We start from the raw sequence: 22,375 nt of genomic DNA, 5'->3' as shown, positions 1-22,375 counted from the left end.
TGGTAGACTAAGTTTTTGTTATTTTTGACAAACCAACTATCAAGTAGTATGTCTTATCACTGATGTTGACTTACAAAATTGTATAACCCAACTTGGAAGTAGTCACTTTTGATTATATTGTCCTCATGGTTTTGCTGAAGAACATTGGTGTGTATTTTTTTTTATTTAAAAAAAATTATATTTGTCAATCAATAAAAAAAACATCACAGGAGTCGATTTCACAAAAAAAAAAAAACCTTACGACTAAGATTGGTCTTAAGTCATGAACAAATCAGTATACTTACGATAAATCTAAGTCGTAAGTTTTTTTTTCCAGAGCTGGGCCATTCCCTAACGGCTTGACAATGTAACAAACACAGTCAATAGACATTTAAGTTAATTCTTCTTCTTTTTTTAATAAATGTTATGCGTTCGGTATAAACAATTGAATGTGAAATAACAAACCTTCACCAGGATCTAAAGTATACTTTTGAAAGTGAATGATTCCTTACAAAAGATATTTTAGCAAAAAATACAGGCCACAGAAAGTACCAGCACACGAAGAAATTGACTTACAAAGAGACAACAAAGTCCCATTGGTTATGAATAATTGTTGTGCAGGAAGAACACGTTATAAGGTGAAATCAGTTTTAAATGCTAACATAACTCCCCCTAGGACTGGAAAGACTATTTGTCTTAAAAGTGAATCCCACATCAATGCAACTTACACAATACAGCTACTAAGAGGATGACCATTAACTTAAATAAAAAGAAAGAAAAAAACGTCCGTGCATTGCTTACAACTAGAAATAAAAGTCAAAATATACTCGCTACTACAGGAGGCTAGAAAATACGTTTTCATGTGTTTTACCAAACAAAAAAGATTGCAAAGTCCATCGGCAAAGTTGACCTAACCGATTTGGCTTACCTGTAATAACAACAGGTAGACGATAAAAAGAGAACAACAAAATATCATAAGCCGTAGTAAAACAGACAACCATGGCCCAAACGGAAGATGACGAAAGGGCAAACAATTCCACAATACACAGAACACTCGAGATTGAGCAGCAGTGAACTTGAAATACGGCAGAAGGCTTAGCACATCCTGCTCTTCTAGCTGCAGCCGTAGTTTTATGCGATGCAAATACCAACTTCTATTAACATAGTGTATACTATGCAACAAAGTAAAAATTCGGAAAATGCTAACAATGAATTATAAATTTGAAACTAGTAATTCAAAAGTCTTTTAATTGTTATGCACATTTAATCTATATGTCCGGTGGCTTTAGCTATATATCGTACAACCCTGTTGTTTGATCTTGTTCCAATATCCAATGGTGTTTGGGTTTGTACATCCCCTTGGACCTCCATTGTGGATTCGAGCATAGCTTTCACAATTTTTTGGACATCCACTGTGACCAATGTACCTCGCCATATAAGTCTGGATGCAGTTATAGGCACATGAATAGTCGTTGGCACATGTCTTGTAGTCTAAAATGAAATAAACAATCATTGTTATCGTCATGTTATTATATTGTGATCATGTGAAACTTCTGGGAAACTTGTGCATTACCTAAAGTGGTGTAAATGGCCCATTCTTTCAATTTCATTTTGAAAATGTTTTCACGTTATCTGTTAAACAGATACTTTGGGTGTCATGTCTTAATATAAGACTGCAACACAACAAAACAATAAGTAACGTTTTTCGCTATCCTTTCAACCTTCTTCTTACGTTTTAGAATTTTAAGTTCTCTTGTTTCAGTCATCTGCACAAACCAAAGACGGTGTATGATTAATGTTTAAATAAAAGATGCAATTTTTTACATACCAATAAAAACTATACAAAAGAAACACGAAAATAAGAATAGATTTGATCGAGAAATTCCAATTCTTACGCATTTGACATATTAATACTATTTCACGTACAATTTGGTCAAAGTATATGAGCACTTACGCAAAATATATGATACAAACAATTTAAAATATTTCTGTAAAATACATTTTGTATCAATATATATTTGAGGGTAAATATCTTGCTCATATCTATATGAGAAACTGCTTACTGTATCAACTACCAGTGCACTGACAGACTGAATTTTGAATTTTGCAGGACAAAAGTTCAAAATAAACTCATCATAGATATCCGGATTAAAAATTTAAATGCAAGACGCGCGTTTGATCTTTAAAAGACTCATCTGACACGATCGATAAAAAAGTCAAATAAAGTACGACGTTGAAGAGCATTGAGGATCCAAAATCAAACACATACCATTGCAAGTATATAGATAATAGTAATTAATACATATATATTTGATGTACATATCTACATCAACATGTGTGCATTTCTTTTCTTGTAAATGATAATGTTACCTCCTTTTGGTTGTCCACAATCGATCCAATATGCCTTTTTAATCTGGAAGGGTCCACAGGACAAAGAACCAACATCCATACGACATCCTATATTGTTGTTGCAATGAGACTCTACCTATAGAAAGGATGGGGAATAACATAAAGCTTTTAACATGAAAAAAAACCTATTTGTAATAACAACATGCATATAAGGTTTAAGGCGTAGGAAAGTTTTTATAAATACATTAAAAAAGAGGAATTATACATCAAATCATGAGACTGCAATTTACGTTGAAAAATAATCATTTATTCAATCGTTTTCAGTAATAACCGTGAATAAACATATGTAATAAATCTCACAATGATGCCCCCACAATGTCATCTACCTTTTATAAAATTTAAAGCTAATCAGATACGGGATGGACGAACGGACATACAGACCGGAAAACTAGTAAATAATTTTCAGTTTTAAGGCAACTTTGTTTGCATTACATTAAATCAGTACAACTTACCATGCAAATACATCTCATGCATTTATCAGAGACAAGTCCATTGGACTCAATTGAATCAGCAGAAGCAGGTTCATCAGATTCCACTGAAATTATCAAATATTCAACTGTTAGTTTAGTTTAAACATATTTATTTATAGTGGATTGGGAAACAAGTTTTGCAACTTATATTAATCCCTTTCCACTTTGCGGGTGCGAGTGCTGCCTTGTAGCGGCATTAGCCTACTCTTTTTCGAAATCTACAAGGGTGTCTTTAACGTGCAAGAGATATGGCTCTCTCTTCACACGGGTCAACCATTTATCGTCCCCTTCCGTTGGACTATCATCGTTTCCTCAAGACCATACTCGCAGACTGTGTCAAGGGAGTTAATGCATAACTTTTTTTAATAACTACATGTTGACAAACTGTAAAAGGCATTAATGATGTGCGTTTTTCATGCATAAGTGTCTCCCTTTTTCATGATGAAATTTCTTCTTTTTTTTTTACAAAGAAACATATACTAGTAAAGGTTTTACACTAGTCATTTTTGGGACCCTTCATAGCTTGCTGTTCGGAGTGAGCCAAGGCTCCGTGTTGAAAGTTGTACTTTGACCTATGACGGTTTAATTGTGACTTGAATGGAGTTGTCTCATTAGCACTCATACAACATCTTCTTATGTCTATATAGTAAAATAAAATGACATACATGAATGATTTGAAGAAACCAGGAAAACTACTGCATTCTTTGTCACTGTTTCTGATTTAGACATGTTTGTAAGTCGTGTGCGTAAGTTAGTTTAAATATGCGGGTTGAATAATTTAGAATTTTACAATCTGATCAAAATGCGGATCTTGTATCCAATCTTTGCTTACAAGGATCTAAAAACGCTCCATTCTATTTCATGTTTTAAGACCTTTCGGGATCCTCTGGTTATGTCACCATGAATAACTTTGAATGAGGAAATATCATTGGCAAAAATAATAATAAATTGCCAGAACAGAAAATAAAGCACAGTTTTGATACAAGATCTATATCTTATTCAAATTGTGAAGTTTACATCTTTCTTATTTGTTTCTTTTTGATATTTTTTTGTGAAAAATAAAGAAAAAAAAAATAAACATAATAGTGCTATTTTTCAAAACAAAGACAGATTGTTTTGTTGTTATTCTTACCATCTACTTCACGTTGTTCAAATTCCACTTTATATGATTCCAAAATTTCCTTTAGTCCGCAGCAAACTGAAATATAATGTATGCAATATTAAGCTGAAACTTCCACTATTTCGCAGTATTATTTTTTGTCTTTTTTTAATGGTTGATCAGAATTAGAATAAAAAGTAAACACAATGATAAATTTGAAACCGATATTTTCCCTTCTTAATACAAATACGTCTTATTTTCATTTAAAACGATTATGGATTGTGCATTCTATTTTGAAAAATCATTTTCATTACAATTGTTGAGATAAGATCAAAAATGATAAAAATTTAATACACGTTAGCACATAATCAGAGATAATTTTTAAATAGAAAACTTACCATTCAGTCCGCAAAGCAATGCAAAGAATAGTGCGACAGACATTTTGAGCTCAGTCATCATGGATCTTAAAGGAGGAAAATATATAATTTTAGATACTAGTATGATCTTATATAATAGTTAAAACAAGCGGGGAACAAGGACACAATTTTCTGTAAACACGAATTTCTATAAATATTTTGACTTTCCGGTCATGAGTCGCTTAACAGATGATAATAGAAAGTAAAGTACTTATTGTGTACAAAGTTTAAAATAGAAAATAATTTAAAAACACTATAAGGAAGTAATGATAGGGCCAAGTAAGTATCTATTCTGTATGCATAAAAGGAAATTATGAGACAGTAACCAAACCCTCACACAAAAATGAGAACATAATTGTTTTTCGTTTGTTTTCCCCAAATAGACTTTATTTATGTATACGAATATGTTTGACTGATAAGTTTATTATCATTATTATATTGCTGCTTATCAAATGATATGTCCGACAAGGTTTATAGTAGAACCTAAATGTATGACTGAAATGTATAATAGATAGACCAGACAAAATTATCAGAATGTCGAGATCTGATTACATTCTACGACTCTTCATCACTTGTTGCTTAATCTTTAACTTTAAAAGGTGTATTGTGTTCTATTATTTGTTTGTCTTTTTCCTTTTTTAGTCATGGCGTTGTCAGTTTATCTTCGATCTATGAGTTTGACTGTCCCTCTGGTATCTTTCGCCGCTCTTTGCACTAGTCTTATTGCTTTTAAATTCAGAGTTGTGACCAATTTTATCATTTTTTGTTTTAATTGTTAACCTATTTTTATACGGCCGTCAAAATTTTGACGGGACGTATTATGGTATTCAAATGTCCGGTGTCCGTCCGTCTGTCCGTCTGTCCGTCTGTCCGTCTGTCCGTCTGTCCGGCGTAAACATGTCGCACCGTAACTTGAGAACGACTTATCCAAATTTCATGAAACTTTATGTAGTTGTTTCTTATGATGGTCAAATGATCTGTATACTTTTTGGTGAAAATAAGATTTAAACTTTTTGAGTTACGGCACTTTGTAACTAAAACAGGGGTGTGTTTTTTTTTCACATGTCGCACCGTATCTCAAAAACGTTTCTTGATTATTGCTTAAAACTTTACACACTTCTTAGTTATATTAATCTTAATATCTGTATACTTTTTGGTGATGATTCAAAATTTCATTTTTGAGTTTTTGAGTATTTTGTAAAAAAGGGGGAGGGTTTTTTTACATGTCGCGCTGTATCTCAAAAACGATTTATGATTATTGCTTAAAACTTTACACACTTCTTTGTTATATTAATCTAAAGATCTGTATACTTTTTGGTGATGACTCAAAATTTCATTTTTGAGTTATTGAGTATTTTGTAAAAAAGGGGGAGGGGTTTTTTACATGTCGTGCCGTATCTCAAAAACGATTTATGATTATTGCTTAAAACTTTACACACTTCTTTGTTATATTAATCTAAAGATCTGTATACTTTTTGGTGATGACTCAAAATTTCATTTTTGAGTTATTGAGTATTTTGTAAAAAAGGGGGAGGGTTTTTTTACATGTCGTGCCGTATCTCAAAAACGATTTATGATTATTGCTTAAAACTTTACACACTTCTTTGTTATATTAATCTAAAGATCTGTATACTTTTTGGTGATGACTCAAAATTTTATTTTTGAGTTATTGAGTATTTTGTAAAAAAGGGGAGGGTTTTTTTTACATGTCGCGCCGTATCTCAAAAACAATTTATGATTATTGCTTGAAACTGTACACACTTCTTTGTTATACTAATTTAAAGTTCTGTATACTTTTTGGTTTGATTCAAAATTTTATTTTAGTGATATTTGTAAAAAAAAACAGGGTGAGGGGGGGGGGGGGGAGTTCACATGTCCCGCCGTGTCTCAAAAACAATAAATGGTTATTGCTTATAACTTCCACACAAGACGTCGGGCGTATCATGCGCTCATGGCGCAGCTGTTTATTATAGGCTAAGTTTACCAATTTCAAGTTTCTATTAAAATTTTCATGAAAAATACTATGAATAAAAATAGACACTATAAATGATATGAATGATCTACGAATTTGTCAAAAATATTTCGAAACTTTAAAAGGACTTCAATAACATCCGTAAGTAATGAATTATTTCTTCATCCTTGGCTATATAAAAATGTTGAGCTTTTAGCTTTGTCCCTCAACATTTTTGTTATCCAGTACAGTATCCAAGTAGTGTTTATATGATTGCGTTTTAAATTAAATATCTCGAGTCAAGATTTCCGATACCGGAAATTAGATTGCTAGATGAGCTATAATATAAGTACACACTTAATATGACAATCAAGTATAAAACACAGTGTCTACATAATAAAGATTTGAATACATGCAAAATGTATGTTAATGTAAATTAAAATCAACACTATCTCTGTCATCAATATAAACTAAGGTGTACATGTTTTTAATACGACCATTTTTTTTTAAATAAAAAAAAAATCCAGTATGTTCTGCTCTTTGGTTGTGTTGTATTTTTGCCACAGCTCTCCTTTTCCGTTCTCAATTTCACTATCAGTTAAACGAACGAGAAGACCGAATTTCTTATTGCCTGATCCGAATCAAAGTTTTTATTCAAATTGCCAGTGAGAATAAATTATTACGAGATATGTTACGCAAATGTGTATATTTTAAACTTAGAAAGATATATCCAGTTCAAAGCAAAGCACAAATTAAATTTCAATAAATGATCACAGGTATTGTGCTAATCCTATTGTGTGCGACTATGCCACTAAAGGTCATTGAAATTGAAAAGTGTAGCAAAGATGCAGCAACAAAATACAATTTGCAAAGAATGCAAATCCATTCTGCAGCAATAATCGAATGAACCATTTTCACCGATCGCCGTTTGTCTGTGTTTTTCTGTAAGCAATTTTAAGATATAACAAGGGCAATGACAGGAATTAAGAAAATTAAAGCAACTATATATAAGTAGGGAGGCAATAAACTTCTTGATCAAATAACATAGTAACTAGCAATAGGTTATTATTCACAATGACAACACAATAGGCAATACGTACATTAGTTGATTAATGTAAGTCTTATCGTTATCCTTTCCGTAAAGTGTCGTCAGAGTATAGAGAAACCACCAGAAGATTGCTATACAGATGAGGAACGCACAGAGTCTAGTGTTATCTCTAAAGGGACATTATTTAATATAGCACCAACGGATTGCGGAAACATCTCTGAATAAGGATGAGAGATAAACAGTTATTAGTTATATTTCCAAAACATCATTTTTTTTTAATCTTTATTCACTCGTGTGCTCGAACATATATGAGGATAGCAAAATTAGAGATCTATATTTTGATCAAATTGTACACAATGATGTGCTTATCTTATATGATGTTTACATTTTATTGCTAAAAACTATCAAAAATAAGTTTTGCTTAATATGCAACATATATGTTTTCTCGAGACCCATTCGTGACCTTTGTTTGTGTTCTGCTTTTTAGTCGGGCTTTGGTCTCTTTGACACATTCCGGGTCGTATCTCAATTCCAACATAAATAATGATATTAATGAAAAATACTTCGAATACAGCAAAAAATATACCTAATAGTATACCGAAACTGAATCACTTGTTTTATAGCCGATTACATTGAGTGTGTAGGCAGACAAAGGTAATATCTTCAAAATGGTTAGCTTGCTTGCTAGCTGAACCGTGAAGTCATTCTTAGGTTAGGTAAACTAGTCCGACAGATAGGAATATATTCATTTCCCCCAACTTAACCATTATTTTCAAAGTAAAAGAGAGGCGAATTAGGATACCAAAGGGACATTCGGACACATAGGTCGAACATAAACTGACAACGCCATGGCTAAAAAGGAAAAGACAAACAAACAACAGTACATTAAACAACATAGTTTGAATTTCATATTTGGTATTCAGTGTCCTTTTATAATCTGCTATGTGGTATATATTTTTCACATCGTAAAAGGCCATACAGTGACATATATTTTGTTTCATCCTTGTGCTTTGATAGCAAGCTGCCTCGTTTGGAATCATGCAACAACGCCTTGTGTGTTGTATATTGAGATCTACATGTCATACCATTCACAGTATTGTGGTCTAGATCCTCGTGTTTCATTAGTCAACAATATGAAAAAAAATCTGCTCATTTGTCAATCAATATGCCCAGAACTAAGTTATTCATAACCTAATATATGCTTGGTGTTATTAACAACTAGACGGTGTCAGTCATCGTAAATGAAGGAAGTTATAAAAGCGCTGCTCCTTTGATTTTTTTTTGTTACTGATTTTGGGTCATGGATAAATACCCCATATCTTTTGACATTCTATTTTGATATGTCGTAATTGATAAATTTTTACAGTACAACTGCAATGCTTAAGTAATGTGTAAGCAAATACAAAGCTGATAAATCGGATATAAAAATAAGGAGATGTGGTATAATTGCCAATGAGACAACTATCCATCGGACATGAAAAATGTGAAACAATTCAAACGAAAAAAGAAATTGCCTAATTTATACCAAAATCATTTACGAAAAACATATATGACAGTCATGAAATAACGACAACCACTTATAACTACTGGCCTTTTAGTTTTGATCATTGTTGAAAACAGTACGGGTACCTATAGTTGTTATTCATTTAGATTTTGTGGGAGAGTTGACCATTGCCATCCATACCAGAGCTGAAAACAGAGTATATCTAAAGCACGAATGAGTTACACGTACATAAAGCTTCATTCTACACTTAATAGTACAGAATATTCCGCGGGGACTGTTCTGTAGGGAGTATAGGTACTCATTCAGAATTTTTGTGTTTTTTTATATGACTTTGTGTAGTAAATGATTATTCGAATAATCGTGATACGAAATGAAGGTTTCAATTTTAAGACTCTTCTGACTGGATAAACTTATAAAGCCTGCATCCTGATTATTACCTTTCTTCCGAATTATGTTTAATCATGGCGTATTTTCAAGACTGAAACAATCTGATGATTTAAACTACCCATCCTCTAAAACATATAGTTAGTTATATAGTCAAGCACTACCAGTAATCCAGCAGTCAGCAAAATACTGACTTCTACTAACAAGAAGAGAATATTGAGAATGGAAATGGGGAATATGTCAAAAGACAAAAATCCGACCAAAGAGAAGATAACAGCCAACGGCCACCAAAGGGTCTTTAACGCATCGAGGAATTATAGCGGAAATACTTTACTTTATTTAGATTTAACATTTGAATTAGATTATTCTGGCGGTTTTACAAACAGCAATCAACGACAATTACGTAACCGTAACCGTCAAATTCTATAATTTCTATGTTCTTCATCGACGTCATAAACGTCGTTGAACAGTAGACGGTACAATATGATTCATTATCAACGTCCTTAGTAACGTGAAATTCCTTGCCCAACAGTGATGCTGAAACAATGGAGAAAAGTGAGGAAGCCGATGAAAATAAGTATACAGAGCTGACAGAAAAGTGGAACGTAAGAATAACTACAGCACCTACAAGTGAAGTTTCTAAGTTACTTCCCTTGTTTTATCCGGCAAATCAAAAGAGAGAACGGTATATTACAGAAGCGTTCGATTCGTTAGAATTTGACGTGGCTGATGTTGAAACTCTTTCTACTAGTAAAGAACAATTATGGAACGCTATTTTTTGTCTACATGGATCTACTTCAAAAGTGAAGTCTACGAAACTGAAACGGGATGCGTCCGAAACAAGGAAAGAAGTTGTTTTAACTGTTGAAAAGTTTATGAGCAAAATTAATATATTGCTTTTATCTTTAATAAGGACAAAACAGATTCCTGATAGTCTCTATGTGGATGTTTTTATGTCGTTTTTGGATATATTTAGAATTCAAGGGATACCAGGTGAAGTTTTCAATCGAAAGACTCTTGTGGCGGGAGAAATTTTTAGTCAACATCCTGGTTATTACCTTTTACCTCAAAATACTGCAGACTTATGTTTGAACACAATCGGTATATTATCTTACTCTCCTGAGAACTTACAGAAAAGGTAAGAAGAATTATTGACTAACTATTTATTACTACCATTAATTCCTTTTTTTTTTTGTCTGTCGGTACGTGTACAAAAAAAACTCACTTTTTCGCAATGCACTTGTTTTAGATTAGTGTAACATTGGTTAATGTTTTTTTGCTCCTGTTTTCTTTTGAAATGAAGAATAGAGAGATTCAACAATTCACTGTCTTTCATCTCGCACGTCCTCTATTGTAACACCTACCTATTGTATTCATAATTTATGATTTATTCTCGTCCTAAGCATGCATCAGCCACAAATATTAGCCACTGGACGTTCAACAATCAATAATCAATTAATCCCTCTATTTTTTTCTATTAATCTCAGAAATACATTTTACATTTAGATATGATTGTTTTTGTCGATTGAACAGCATGTTAGCTGTTTACCAAACATTGAATTTTTCGAGAAAAACTCTACGGATGTTCTAAAGACGAATAAATTACCTTAGCTGTCAATTTGAAAATCTTCAGAAATTTTGGGTCCTCGATGCTTTATAGCTTCGTACTGTATTTGGTTTGATTCGAACGTTACTGATGAGTCTTTGGCAGACCACATGCACGTGTGGCGTACACAATTTTAATCCTAGGATACGTGATTAGTGTATTTTTCTAGTTGGAATTGGGTTTGTTTTGGTTAACGGGAGATTATCCAATTTGAAATTAAACCATGTTCTATACCTAATTTGTATGAATAATGTACTCTACTTCAAACCTAGATTGTTTATTAATGTACCCTGAACATTTGTTAAAGTGTATCAAAAATTTATAAAGTACATTAGATGCTTTTATGTTAGCTTCCTCACAATTATGAACAAAAATTGATTCTACATTGCGATATCAGAAAATTTTTAGGCCGAAAAAAAGAATGAAGAGAACCAGGACATTTTTACTTCACTTCTGACAAATATAAATTATCTTCAATTAACGGATGATTTTCATGAAAAAATACAAATATGCGATTGGTTATCGTAATGCAGAGGTGCACCACCAAATCAAACTTGTAAATCGTACATGTACATGTATGTACCGATAATCTATACATACAAATAATATGGTTTGTGTAATACGCGTTAATAAGACAGCAACACAACGACACAAACAATTTACATGTAACGGCAACTATAGGTGTACCAGTTGTTAGGCTCGTACATTATTATTTTAATATACATTTCCTGTTTTCTCTTTCGCTTAAATCATAGGTACTTCGGGACATGACATTTTTTTTAACCCCCCCCCCCCCTTCTTTCCAAAATCTGTTAGTTCCCTATTAATTTCAAATAATATCAGTGACCGCTGTGGAAAATAAACTTGGAATTGATATATGCATAGTTTACAGAAAAAAGGGGGAGGGTTCAAAAATATCCTGTTCCCATGTACCTATGGCTTATAGCATAGGAAATTATTATTCTTTTTTGTGAGACATAATATAAACATAGCGAAGAAAATCTGACGAGATTAATATAAGATTTTGAACAGCTATAGTAATGGGTAATGTTTGTATAAAAAAGAATATGTGGTATCATTGCCAATGAGACAAATCTCCACAAGAGACCAAAATGACACAGAAATTAACAACTATAGGTCACCTTAAGACCTTCAACAATGAGAAAAGCCCCATACCGCATAGTCGGCTATAACAGACCCCGAAATAATAATGTAAACAATTCAATCGAGAAAACTAAGCTATTTAATATGGTCAAATAAAAAAAAATTCTCCAAGGAACATATACATATCTTCGTATTCTTGTACAATGGAGATGGATAAAAAGCATCATTATAATAAAACAATTGTTGAGTTTCGATATAAGTTGACGCAAATATAATGAATGAATTATTAACTTCATCAAAAGTCAATACATGTATAATATAGGCTAGAAGTGAGAACAAAGGAGATATGGTAAGAATATGATTATTTGTCCCCTGAAATTGCCAAAATAGAAATTTTATCCAGGTCCTTTAAAACTATGGTGATATTGCAGTTGCGTATGCCTGGAAACTACTACAGACAGGTCACTTGTGATGTCATAAATACAATTACTTTATTTTGGCCTTTTGTCACAGTTTTCTTTTATTTCCTTTTCAGTTCATCAAAGGAAAAAATCTGTAAAGAATCGACTAAAGCGTCTTCACCAAAATCTACGTTAAAAGATTTATCAAATGATAAAAATATTGACTCCTTTGCACAAACACCGTCTACTTCATCGTCAATACCAGGGAAAATACAACCCGCGACTTGTAACGCGTCAAAGCCGGTACGCAAATCTGGTTGTATGATCGGTGAAAGTGGTCCACCACTGGACCAAAGCGTCAATGCTGGAAGTACCTCGGACACATATGGTATGTATTGTCATATACGAAAAAGAACTGTAGAAGGCCGAATAAAAATACCAGCTGTAAAATTATCACCTAATGGAGTTATTAATAAAATTCCAATCATTATAACACTTGCTCCAGATGAACCTGTAACTGAAGGTAGTAACGAAGTAACCCAGAAACAACAAGAATTTGTCGGTCGTTCAATAGATCCTTCATTTAAAGCATCAGGTAGAAAGCTGAACATACCTAAACGATTGTTTTCAGGTGTCAGATCAGCGATCGAGCAGGAATTTCCAAGCTTTTTGCAGCAAAACCCCAAACCTGGATTTTCAAAAGGCCCATTACCAATAATAGTCTCTACACCAGAGGCAACCGAAGCAGATATAAAACGCAAGAAAATTATCTCAGAATCTTTAGAAAATAATAAAAAAGAAAACATGCATAATTCAGACGGGACTCAGTCCTATTCTAGCGCTCAACATGTGATCGTCTGCAAGTATCAAGAGCCATTAGACAGTTTTGAATGTTCAAAATTAACTTCTGCACACCAAAGTCAGACAGAAGATACCAAAAATGAAGATATGGATGTAACACGATGTATTTCCGAATCTTTGGTAGAGGATAACAGATCCCATAATGATACTTTCATAAAAGAAAGCAATTTTTCAATCATGTCGGATAACAGACAAAATGATAACTGCATTTTAGATGACATCCCTGGTTCTGAACACATACGGAACAGTGCAGGAAGTAATAAAAATACGTCATCTAAAGTAATTGATAATCACGTGGTTAATTATGCAACTGTCTTTCAACCAAATGCATGTCTATACAATAAGACGAATAGCAAAATCCTATCGCAAACACAAAGGGAATGTCAAATTTCATCAAGTAGCTCAGACATGGGCATTCAAGACTTTATTATGAGAATTGAAGATAGTAAGAATGGCTCTACTCAAAATCAAAGCAACGAAATATCTGTTTTGGAGAAAACAAAACAGGAAAGGACCAGAAAGAAAAGAAAACGATACAGAAAAAGACCAAATCAGTTAGATATTTCTTGTGTTCAACAGGCCCAGCCCATACAACACAATAACAACCTTTCACAAAAGCATAAAAATGAGAAAAGAAGAAAAAAGGTGAATAAAATAAAAACAGACGAAAATAAAGGAAAAGAGCGTATAAGCAGTGATTCCGGCATGGCTGATTTGAATTTCCATGGGAAGTTCGATGGCGCACATGTATGTGTTTCCACAAGTAGTTTTCCTCAAAACTACTTAGAGGAGACAAATACTGTCTTTTCCAGTTCAGGTGGACATAATAAACCAGATATTTTTACAGCTACACCACAAAACAGTGTTTACTCTGTGAAATTGAATTCAGAACTTATATCATCAAACGATGAATGGAAATGTAAACAATTTAAAATAGATAATAATGATGCCGAAGATTGTATGCAGACACTTAAAAGTAAACAAAAGACGTTTGCCCGAATGAAAACTGTCGAATGGCTATTACAACAGCCGTTATGTGTTCCGGATACTTCGGAAGCTTTCACGATGTTTGATACTCCCCAAAAAGATGTGAATGTCGGTAAATACCCTGATCAAATTTTCACAAATGACTACACTAAAGATTTTGTAAATAATATAGTTAATACAAATTACAATGCTACCAAACCATTATATTCATACATTCCAGATGAATTCATTCGAAGTTTGCTCCTTGAATGGCCACACACGAAGACAAAACCTGTATCAGTTGGCTTTATCTTACACAAAACTAGAGTTGTTGTTGTCTCCCTTGAAATGTGTCATGATCATTTCGAACATCTCACCATAGACGGTGTTATGAATGCAGATGACGAAGCTGTAGTCCGATATTCTTCGCCATTTGATCTTTTAAACACAAAGGACAGAACAAGTCTGTGTAAGGTTTTATCTCGAATTGGAGTTGAATGAAATACTGGTATATTCTGAATGTGGAGCAGAGTTCAATATTATCAAATTCCAGGATGAAGAATGATTTGGATATTCAAATTTGATATTGATATTAAAAACAGTTTGAAACAGACCTATCCCCCTTAGACGAAACAAGTTTATACAAATTTTTCTCCTTCACAATAAATTGGCAACTATACCACATTTCCACTATTTTTTTGTGCAGCCGGATAACAATAATTAAGGGATAGGCATATTTCAAAAGGAATGTTTGAACTTTGTATTTGTTTTACTTAGTAACTATTTTGATCTGAGCGTCACTGATGAGTCTTGTGTTGACGAAACGCGCGTCTGGCGTATTGAGTTTTAATTATGGTACCTTTGATAACTATTTGATTGAGCCTTCTGGTAACCATAAATAAACAAAATAATGGTATGAAAATAAAAAAAAAAAATAGATGTGGTATTTGCCAATGAGACAATTAAACTCAACCAGAAACCAAATAACATAGAAGTTAAACAACTATAGGGTCGCCGTATGGTCTTCAACAATGAGCAAAACCTATACAGCATACTAAGCCATAAGAGGCACCGAAAATTAGAAAATACAACAGTATATTTTATAAAGTCTTGAGTGAATATTGTGTTACGGAACCAATATGTTTGTATGCAAACCCCACTGAGTGACATATAATGTAGAAGTATATTTTTTGTAAGATACACTGGATTCTTATCGTTATCTTTCTATAAAGGAATTTTGTTCACGGCAACCTTTCGTCCATGACGTTGACAATGAATTGTCAGATTTAAGTTATTGGGATACTTTTCATAACATGCTTCCTTAGTATTTGCCTTATTTAAAGACAATCCTCCGCACGTTCATCATCTATGAATTCGAAAAACCAAATACCATTTGCATTTACTTATTAATATGTATTGAATTAAAAAAAAAGGTAAAATGAAGTTCACCAAGGTTTAACAGACTACAGTGGAGATCACTTCTAACCTCTCATTAAATCTGTCAGGCGAACTGTTCTAGGACAGTACGTAGAACTGTCAGCCTGACACCTTTTAGTCAGTTCTAGCTAGAACAGTTCTAACCTAGAACACTGGACACTTTTAATTTGCAAAACACTCATTTGCAAATCCGCCGCCGCCTCAAACAAGAGCTACAATATCATGTATATAACCAAAATGTGCAGAATTACATGGGATTCAATAATTTCATTGGTTTTCTACAGTTACTTTCATATTTATTTTGCGATTTGAATTATAAAAACATGGGATTTTCAATATCCCATGGGACAGGGCAAAATCCCATGGGATTTACCATTATCCCATGGGATTTTGGTTAAATCCCATGGGATTTTTTTTGGTCCCATGGGATTATTGTAGTCCCATGGGATATTTGTTGTCCCATGGGACAAAAAAAATCCCATGGGATTTTTATTATCCCATGGGATTTTTAATATCCCATGGGACAAATTAAAATCCTATGGGATTCTAATTGTAAATATATAGATATAAATAAACAGTAATGTGTATGTTACAATGTTTTCTATTTGGTAGTAAATTATTATAAGATGAATCTTTTTAATTGAATATCTTTTTTTCTTGGGAAATGTTAATTTAGCATATTGTTCTTTAACTGTTCAAAACTAAACTTTTAAACAACAAAGCAGATAATGTAAGTATCAATATATGTTTATTCATGAATTATAGAATACTTTCTTGAAACACAATTATTTGCCATTTGAAATCAATAAAAACTCTATTGTTAGGCTTAACATACTAGTAGCTATTTAAGTTAATCTATTTTTTTCACAATATCCCTCAACACAAAACATTACTAGTTTCTTATCATCCAGCATTGTTTGATGGTATAGTCCACTTTTTGGACATTCAGCACAGAACTTTGACATTATTGTGGTTTCAATATTTTTTTGAATTTAAAAGAACTTCAAATCATTGACTGAGTGATGAAAATAATAACTGATCCAACTTTTGTCTTTGAATTTATTCTGGTCTTGTTTCTATGTTTTCTCCATTTATTCTAGGTGGTGAATTTCAATCCTTCTGAAAAAGAACCAATAAAATCTAAAGTAATGGATTATACAAAATTGTTTTCATACATGTAGCAATAATATGATTTTCAATAAAAATAGCTATGCGATATGGATTTTACTGATTGTTAAAGGTTGTCCAGTGTCATCAGTTGCTAACGGCCTACATCCTTTGGTCTCTGATGGAGGGTTGTCAAATTAGCAATATACCACATCTTCCTATTCTAATACCATATAACAATCAATTAATTTATTCTTCTTTATAACATTTGGGTATTTTCCCAAGTTATATACATAATATATATATATACTGTAAATTCGGAATTAATGCGAGTTTTTTTTTATTGCGAAAAATGCAACGGAGTTGTAAACGCAATAATTTAAACTCGCATTATGAAATATTTTATATGGATTAAACAGGATTTTTCTCAAAATCGTAAAATTTAAAATTGCATTTTAGTCTAAAATGACAGAATCGCAATAATAAATGCACGTAATAATTTATGAATTTATGATCAATGTTAAAACTTTAGACAACTGTAATAACATTCTATTATTCACAAGAATTTGCAATATATTATACAAAATGCAGACAACAGAAACAATATTTCTTTAAGCTTTTGAAGTTCAGACAGATTTCAATTTGTGTTTTATTTCAATGAAAAAATACCTTGAACATATTGGAAATTATAACATTGATACAAAAAAAATATGTATGTTTTATCCTTATTTTTTGTGTTGTTGGCTTGCTGTCTCATTTTAATATACATTTAAACATACATCAATAATCTTCTTCTTTATTAAAAGTAAAAATGGGATATTTTTGATTTTGATATCCCAAAACATTATAGTTCTATCAAACACCAATGTGTTTGATATTAATTTTAAGACATGTATAAATGTTCCAGACCATATCAGTATTCGGATGTTACTTTTACGGTCCAGAACTTACAGTCCCACCATATGTGTACAGTCAGACCATTTAAGTATATTTGTACTGTCTGGTACCAGCTCGACCAAACCTGTGTTTTTATTTTAACTGCAATTAAACTTTTTGTATTAATCTATTTAAGATTTCAGTTATGCTGATCTGTACTGTACATTTGTTTGTAATAAACTTGACCAACTTCTTAAAATTGGGCAAGCGTACAGTCCAAATACTTGTTTGTTCTGGAACATAAACATGATTAACAAGCATTTGGCAGGATGTCATGCTAAAATCCCATTAATATTAGTACTAAATTTTGAGTATATACATGTAAATCCACAAGTTACTTACTGAAATTCATGGTGAACACTCACCAAAAACTTACAATTTAGAGGAAAGACTGGAAAGATGAATGCACTAACACTATCAAAACAGAGCATAAAACTTACCGAAAAACAAGATGTTTTACATTTATCCAGGAGCAGGATAATTGAAAAGTTGTTTTTTTCTTTCTCTGCTGTCCATCATATAACCTTTGATTTCATTCATGCAAAATATGAAAATCTGCAAAGGTAAGACCTAGAACCTCAACTTATCCACATTTTGAATTTTGAACTGCATACTTGTCCTTTTCATCTTGCTGACAACCTAAACATAAAAAAATGATAAAAACATAATTCTAGATTGACTTTGTGTTTTTATTTTTGTTGGTACATGTACAAACAATTTTCCCAACTTTAAAACGAAAACATCATCACCAAAGAGGAGGTCATACTAACCTCCGAAATATTTAAAAAAACCGAAATTATTACTTGATTAAGATCTTGTCGTAAATTAATGGCATAGATACTCTTATTTTTGAAAACTTGATGTCTATTGCATACTTATATTCTTTTGTACGAGAGTATGCATATTAAGATGGACTCCATGGACTTTAATGTTAGCATGATTAATTTTACAGTCACTGACAGTTTTTCAGCTCTATGTGTACATTTTGAGAGAATCTTGCAATACTGTATATTCTGATATTCAGAACTTATTATGAGGTTTTTATTAATACAACTGAAAGCTGTATCTCGTTTTCATTTCTGATACATATTTATGAGCTGAAGACCAGTGCCGAATTTTTCTCACTGCATTGAAGACCCATAGGTGACCTTCGGCCGTTGTCTGCTCTTTGATTGGGTTGTTGTCTCTTTGTCAAATTCCCAGTTTCCACTTCCCATTTTATATCATGTATGCTGATTTTTCTTAAATTACAATATTCAATCATGCAATTTTGTCCATTATTGAAAATACGATAAGCAAAAATAAATGCACAAAAAATTTAACATTGTTATATATGTAAAAGACTTTTTTTTAAATTCAAAACAGTTGCCTAAACTGTTAATTTCCTTGTTTGATTTCATATTTTTAAAGCCTTTATAGCTAGCTAGATGGTATGCCGGGGCGGATCCAGCCATTTTAAAAAGGGGGGTTCCCAACCCAAGACAAAGGGGATGATCCTATATTCATTTGATTTGTTTTATTGTCTCATACAAGAATATATATGGTTTGACGGTGGGGATCAGGGATCCTGAAATTTTTTCACCTAACCACTGGATGACAGGGGATCTCAACCATTTAAAAGTTTCTCAAACATGTGGGGGTGGGGGTGAACCCCATGGACTCTCCCTATATTTCCTTTTATTTGTTTTATTGTTCTATACAAGAATATATAAATATGGTTTAGGGGTGGGGATCTTGACCGTTTACAAGTTTTCAAACTAGAGGGGGTGGGACTTCACTTTTATTTTATTTCATTATTAATTTTATTGTCCCCGACAAGAATATATATGGTTTAGGGGTGGGGATCTGGATCGTTCACAAGATAATAGCACATTCTCAAATTGAACAGAGTGGTGAAACCCCCAAAGACCTCCTTTTAATTTCATTTGATTTGTTTTATCGTCCCATTCAAGAATATATATGGTTTAGGGATGGGGATCTGGACCGTTTACAAGATAATAGCATATTCTCAAATTGAAAGGGGTGGGGATTACCTCCCATGGACTCACCCTCCCTTCTTTCTTCCCCCCGAAATACCTTTTAATAAGCCCCAATGCACAGATAGTTCACAGTATTTTCCCTTGATTTACACTAAAGAATATACACTATACAGGTGTAATTTTTTTTTAAAAAAGATAATACAACTGAAGACCACCCTGACCACAGTGGTGGATCCAGAATTTTTCATAAGTGGGGCCCACCGACTGCCTAAGAGGGGCCTGCTCCTGCCATGACTCAGTGATTCCATATATAATCAACCAATTCTTTTCCCAAACAGGGGGCCCTGAACTCCTGATCCCCCCTTTTTTTTCCTCATTTCAATCACCCTGATATAAATTTAGTTTTATCACTTACAATAGGAATGGTTTGAATTCCCCAATAATTCTTATATACCATTAATATCAACATATTTCATTTTTGATAAATGAAAGGCGAAAGTTTTCTATGGGTAGAAATGGATAGTGGGAAGCTTTCAGATTCACACCATGCCGGTGGCTGTGTTCAAAGTGCTGGGTTTTTATTACCCTCGTTGTTTGCGGACTAACTATTTAGGCCAGTGGTGGATAATAGTGTGCGTGCATTAATCTTCTATACCTTCTTAATCAATATATTCAAATACTGACGGCAAGTGTGTGTTGTAATGATGTATCAATGTCTTTTTGAAAATCACCGTGCTATTTACATGTGGGATCGAGAATGCAGGGGAAGGAAACTTGTCAATTATGTTTATAATATTTCTAAGCCAAAATAAAATGAGCCGCCGTAAAATTAACCTTGGGTAATAACAGTGCATGTAAGGCTCGTCTCGGAGGGGTGTCTTTTTTTCTGTCTTCTTTTTTTAGTTATATTTTTAATAACTTACACTTTTTTCCATTATTCTCTTTCTTTCACTATTCTTTATTCCTTTTTTTCTTTGTCCTTTTTTCTCTATACTGTTAATTCACATCCATACCCTCTTATGTGTATGTGGACTTACTGTAGTTTATTTTTTTAGTTCTGGCAGAGATATTAGATACAATATATATGTCTCTGGTTCTGGTATTACAGTGGCGGATCCAGAGGGGGGGTTCCGGGGGTCCGCACCCCCCCTTTATTTTGGCCGATCAATGCATTTGAATCGGGACATATGTTTGCACCCCCCCTGCACCCCCCCCCCCCTTTGCCCTGGGCTAGCACCCCCCCTTTCGAAAATTCCTGCATCCGCCACTGTATTATACGATAAGTCAATTTCTTTTTCATGCAGTGTCATGAAATATAATGGTTTTATGCATATCAGCCAAGATTGTGCGCAATTTAACATTTTAATAAACAATTCAACACTATATACACGTTTAATGTGAATTTTATTAAAATCGATGAAGAACATGAATTTGGCAGCTAGTGCCCCTTAAACAGGTAAAGTTCAATTAACAAATTCTGATCTACTGGCATTCAACACCAAATTACTTACTTGCTGTATATTGATAAATGTGATTGTATATTGTCAATACCTCAACATCGAGAATACGTCATGTGAGGTGTTGGTCGCTACGTTTGATACGGGGTCAAAGGTTGCGGCTTCGAGACAGAGAAAAACATCCAGGTAAAAAGTGTAGAATTTTGTTTTTGAAAATTTGAGTTGTAAATTTTCCTAAAAAGTACTTAATTCCGTTCATCTAGTTGTAAATTTTCCTAAAAAAAGTACTTATTTCCGTTCATCTATTATGGGTATAAACTAAACTGAACAAGAAAAGTATTAGTAAACAGACAGAAAGTCCGACGTTGAATTAATTATTTTACAATTAATTGTTTAAATATATGAGAGAATGTTTTAGGCGAATTTTTATATGAGAGAATGTTTTAGGCGAATTTTCTTTAATTACAGATAAATGTATTTTAGGTTCAGGAAATGATTTATTCTTCGGGTACGTCTAAACAACCGCTCAGGACCTCCTGAGTGCACTCAGGACATACAAAGTGCACTCAGGACCCATTACCGTAATCATATCTGCACACATGATGGATGTTTATATTCGTTATACGCTTCTTATTTTAGAGTTAAATTTTGGTAGAAGTTGAAATCGCAGGGGCGGATCCAGCCATTTTAAAAAGGGGGGGGGCCTAACCGAGGGCAAAAAAATGGGGGGTTCAACTACATGTCCCCATTCAAATGCATTGATCGGCCAAAAAAAGGGGGGGTTCCAACGCCCCCGGAACCCCCTCCCCCTCTGGATCCGCGCCTGAATCGAACTTAAATAGATATGTTAATTCTTATAAAATAATGAGGGCACGTGTCACTGATTACACAACTACTGAGCCATGAATTATCCAATCAACAAAATTGATTGGATTATCTTTATTGTTTTTTAGGAATTGTATCGTTTAGTTCAGTTTTACCTTTAACATGAATTTGCATATAGAAAAAATAAAATATATATCTCATTCGATGTGCTTTTTCAGTTTATTTTTCATGATGACGGGTAAATTAATTTGTTGTGTTTTGCAGTTCACGAATAAAGAAAATTATTTTATAGTTTTTTTTCTGTAACAAGTTCGATTTTTGTTTTTCAGTGTGATTCTTTTCTCTCTCTCTATCTAAATCAAGTTTTTAAACAAACACAATGTTGACTGAATATCAAATTTTATTACATTTGTATATCTTTATTCTCAACAAACCA

At 33.0% G+C, this 22,375-nt stretch overlaps 2 protein-coding genes and 1 long non-coding RNA gene across 3 annotated transcripts; 1 reads left to right on the top strand and 2 right to left on the bottom strand.

Annotated features, from left to right (window-relative positions):
* Positions 1-1,210: 1,210 nt before the first annotated feature.
* LOC139512513 (lysozyme-like) lies at positions 1,211-4,513 on the bottom strand. Its single transcript, XM_071300171.1, has 5 exons — positions 4,356-4,513; positions 3,991-4,056; positions 2,841-2,923; positions 2,350-2,464; positions 1,211-1,470 (listed from the first exon to the last, which is right to left on the bottom strand). Exons 1-5 carry the CDS (start codon positions 4,414-4,416, stop codon positions 1,265-1,267), a joined length of 531 nt encoding a protein of 176 aa, XP_071156272.1. The 5' UTR covers positions 4,417-4,513; the 3' UTR covers positions 1,211-1,264.
* Positions 4,514-9,725: 5,212 nt separating this feature from the next.
* Positions 9,726-14,882, top strand: LOC139512507 (uncharacterized). The gene is made up of 2 exons (XM_071300151.1): positions 9,726-10,398; positions 12,506-14,882. The coding sequence occupies exons 1-2, from the start codon at positions 9,806-9,808 to the stop codon at positions 14,697-14,699; spliced, it is 2,787 nt and encodes a 928-aa protein (XP_071156252.1). The 5' UTR covers positions 9,726-9,805; the 3' UTR covers positions 14,700-14,882.
* Positions 14,883-16,140: 1,258 nt separating this feature from the next.
* Positions 16,141-20,439, bottom strand: LOC139512504 (uncharacterized). Its single transcript, XR_011662290.1, has 3 exons — positions 20,313-20,439; positions 18,119-18,317; positions 16,141-16,754 (listed from the first exon to the last, which is right to left on the bottom strand). It is a non-coding gene; the product is annotated as an uncharacterized lncRNA (long non-coding RNA).
* Positions 20,440-22,375: the final 1,936 nt, after the last annotated feature.

This window comes from Mytilus edulis, chromosome 2 (assembly GCF_963676685.1).
Source record: "Mytilus edulis chromosome 2, xbMytEdul2.2, whole genome shotgun sequence".
Classification (NCBI taxonomy): domain Eukaryota; kingdom Metazoa; phylum Mollusca; class Bivalvia; order Mytilida; family Mytilidae; genus Mytilus; species Mytilus edulis.
This window is presented reverse-complemented; position numbering and strand designations above follow the sequence as displayed.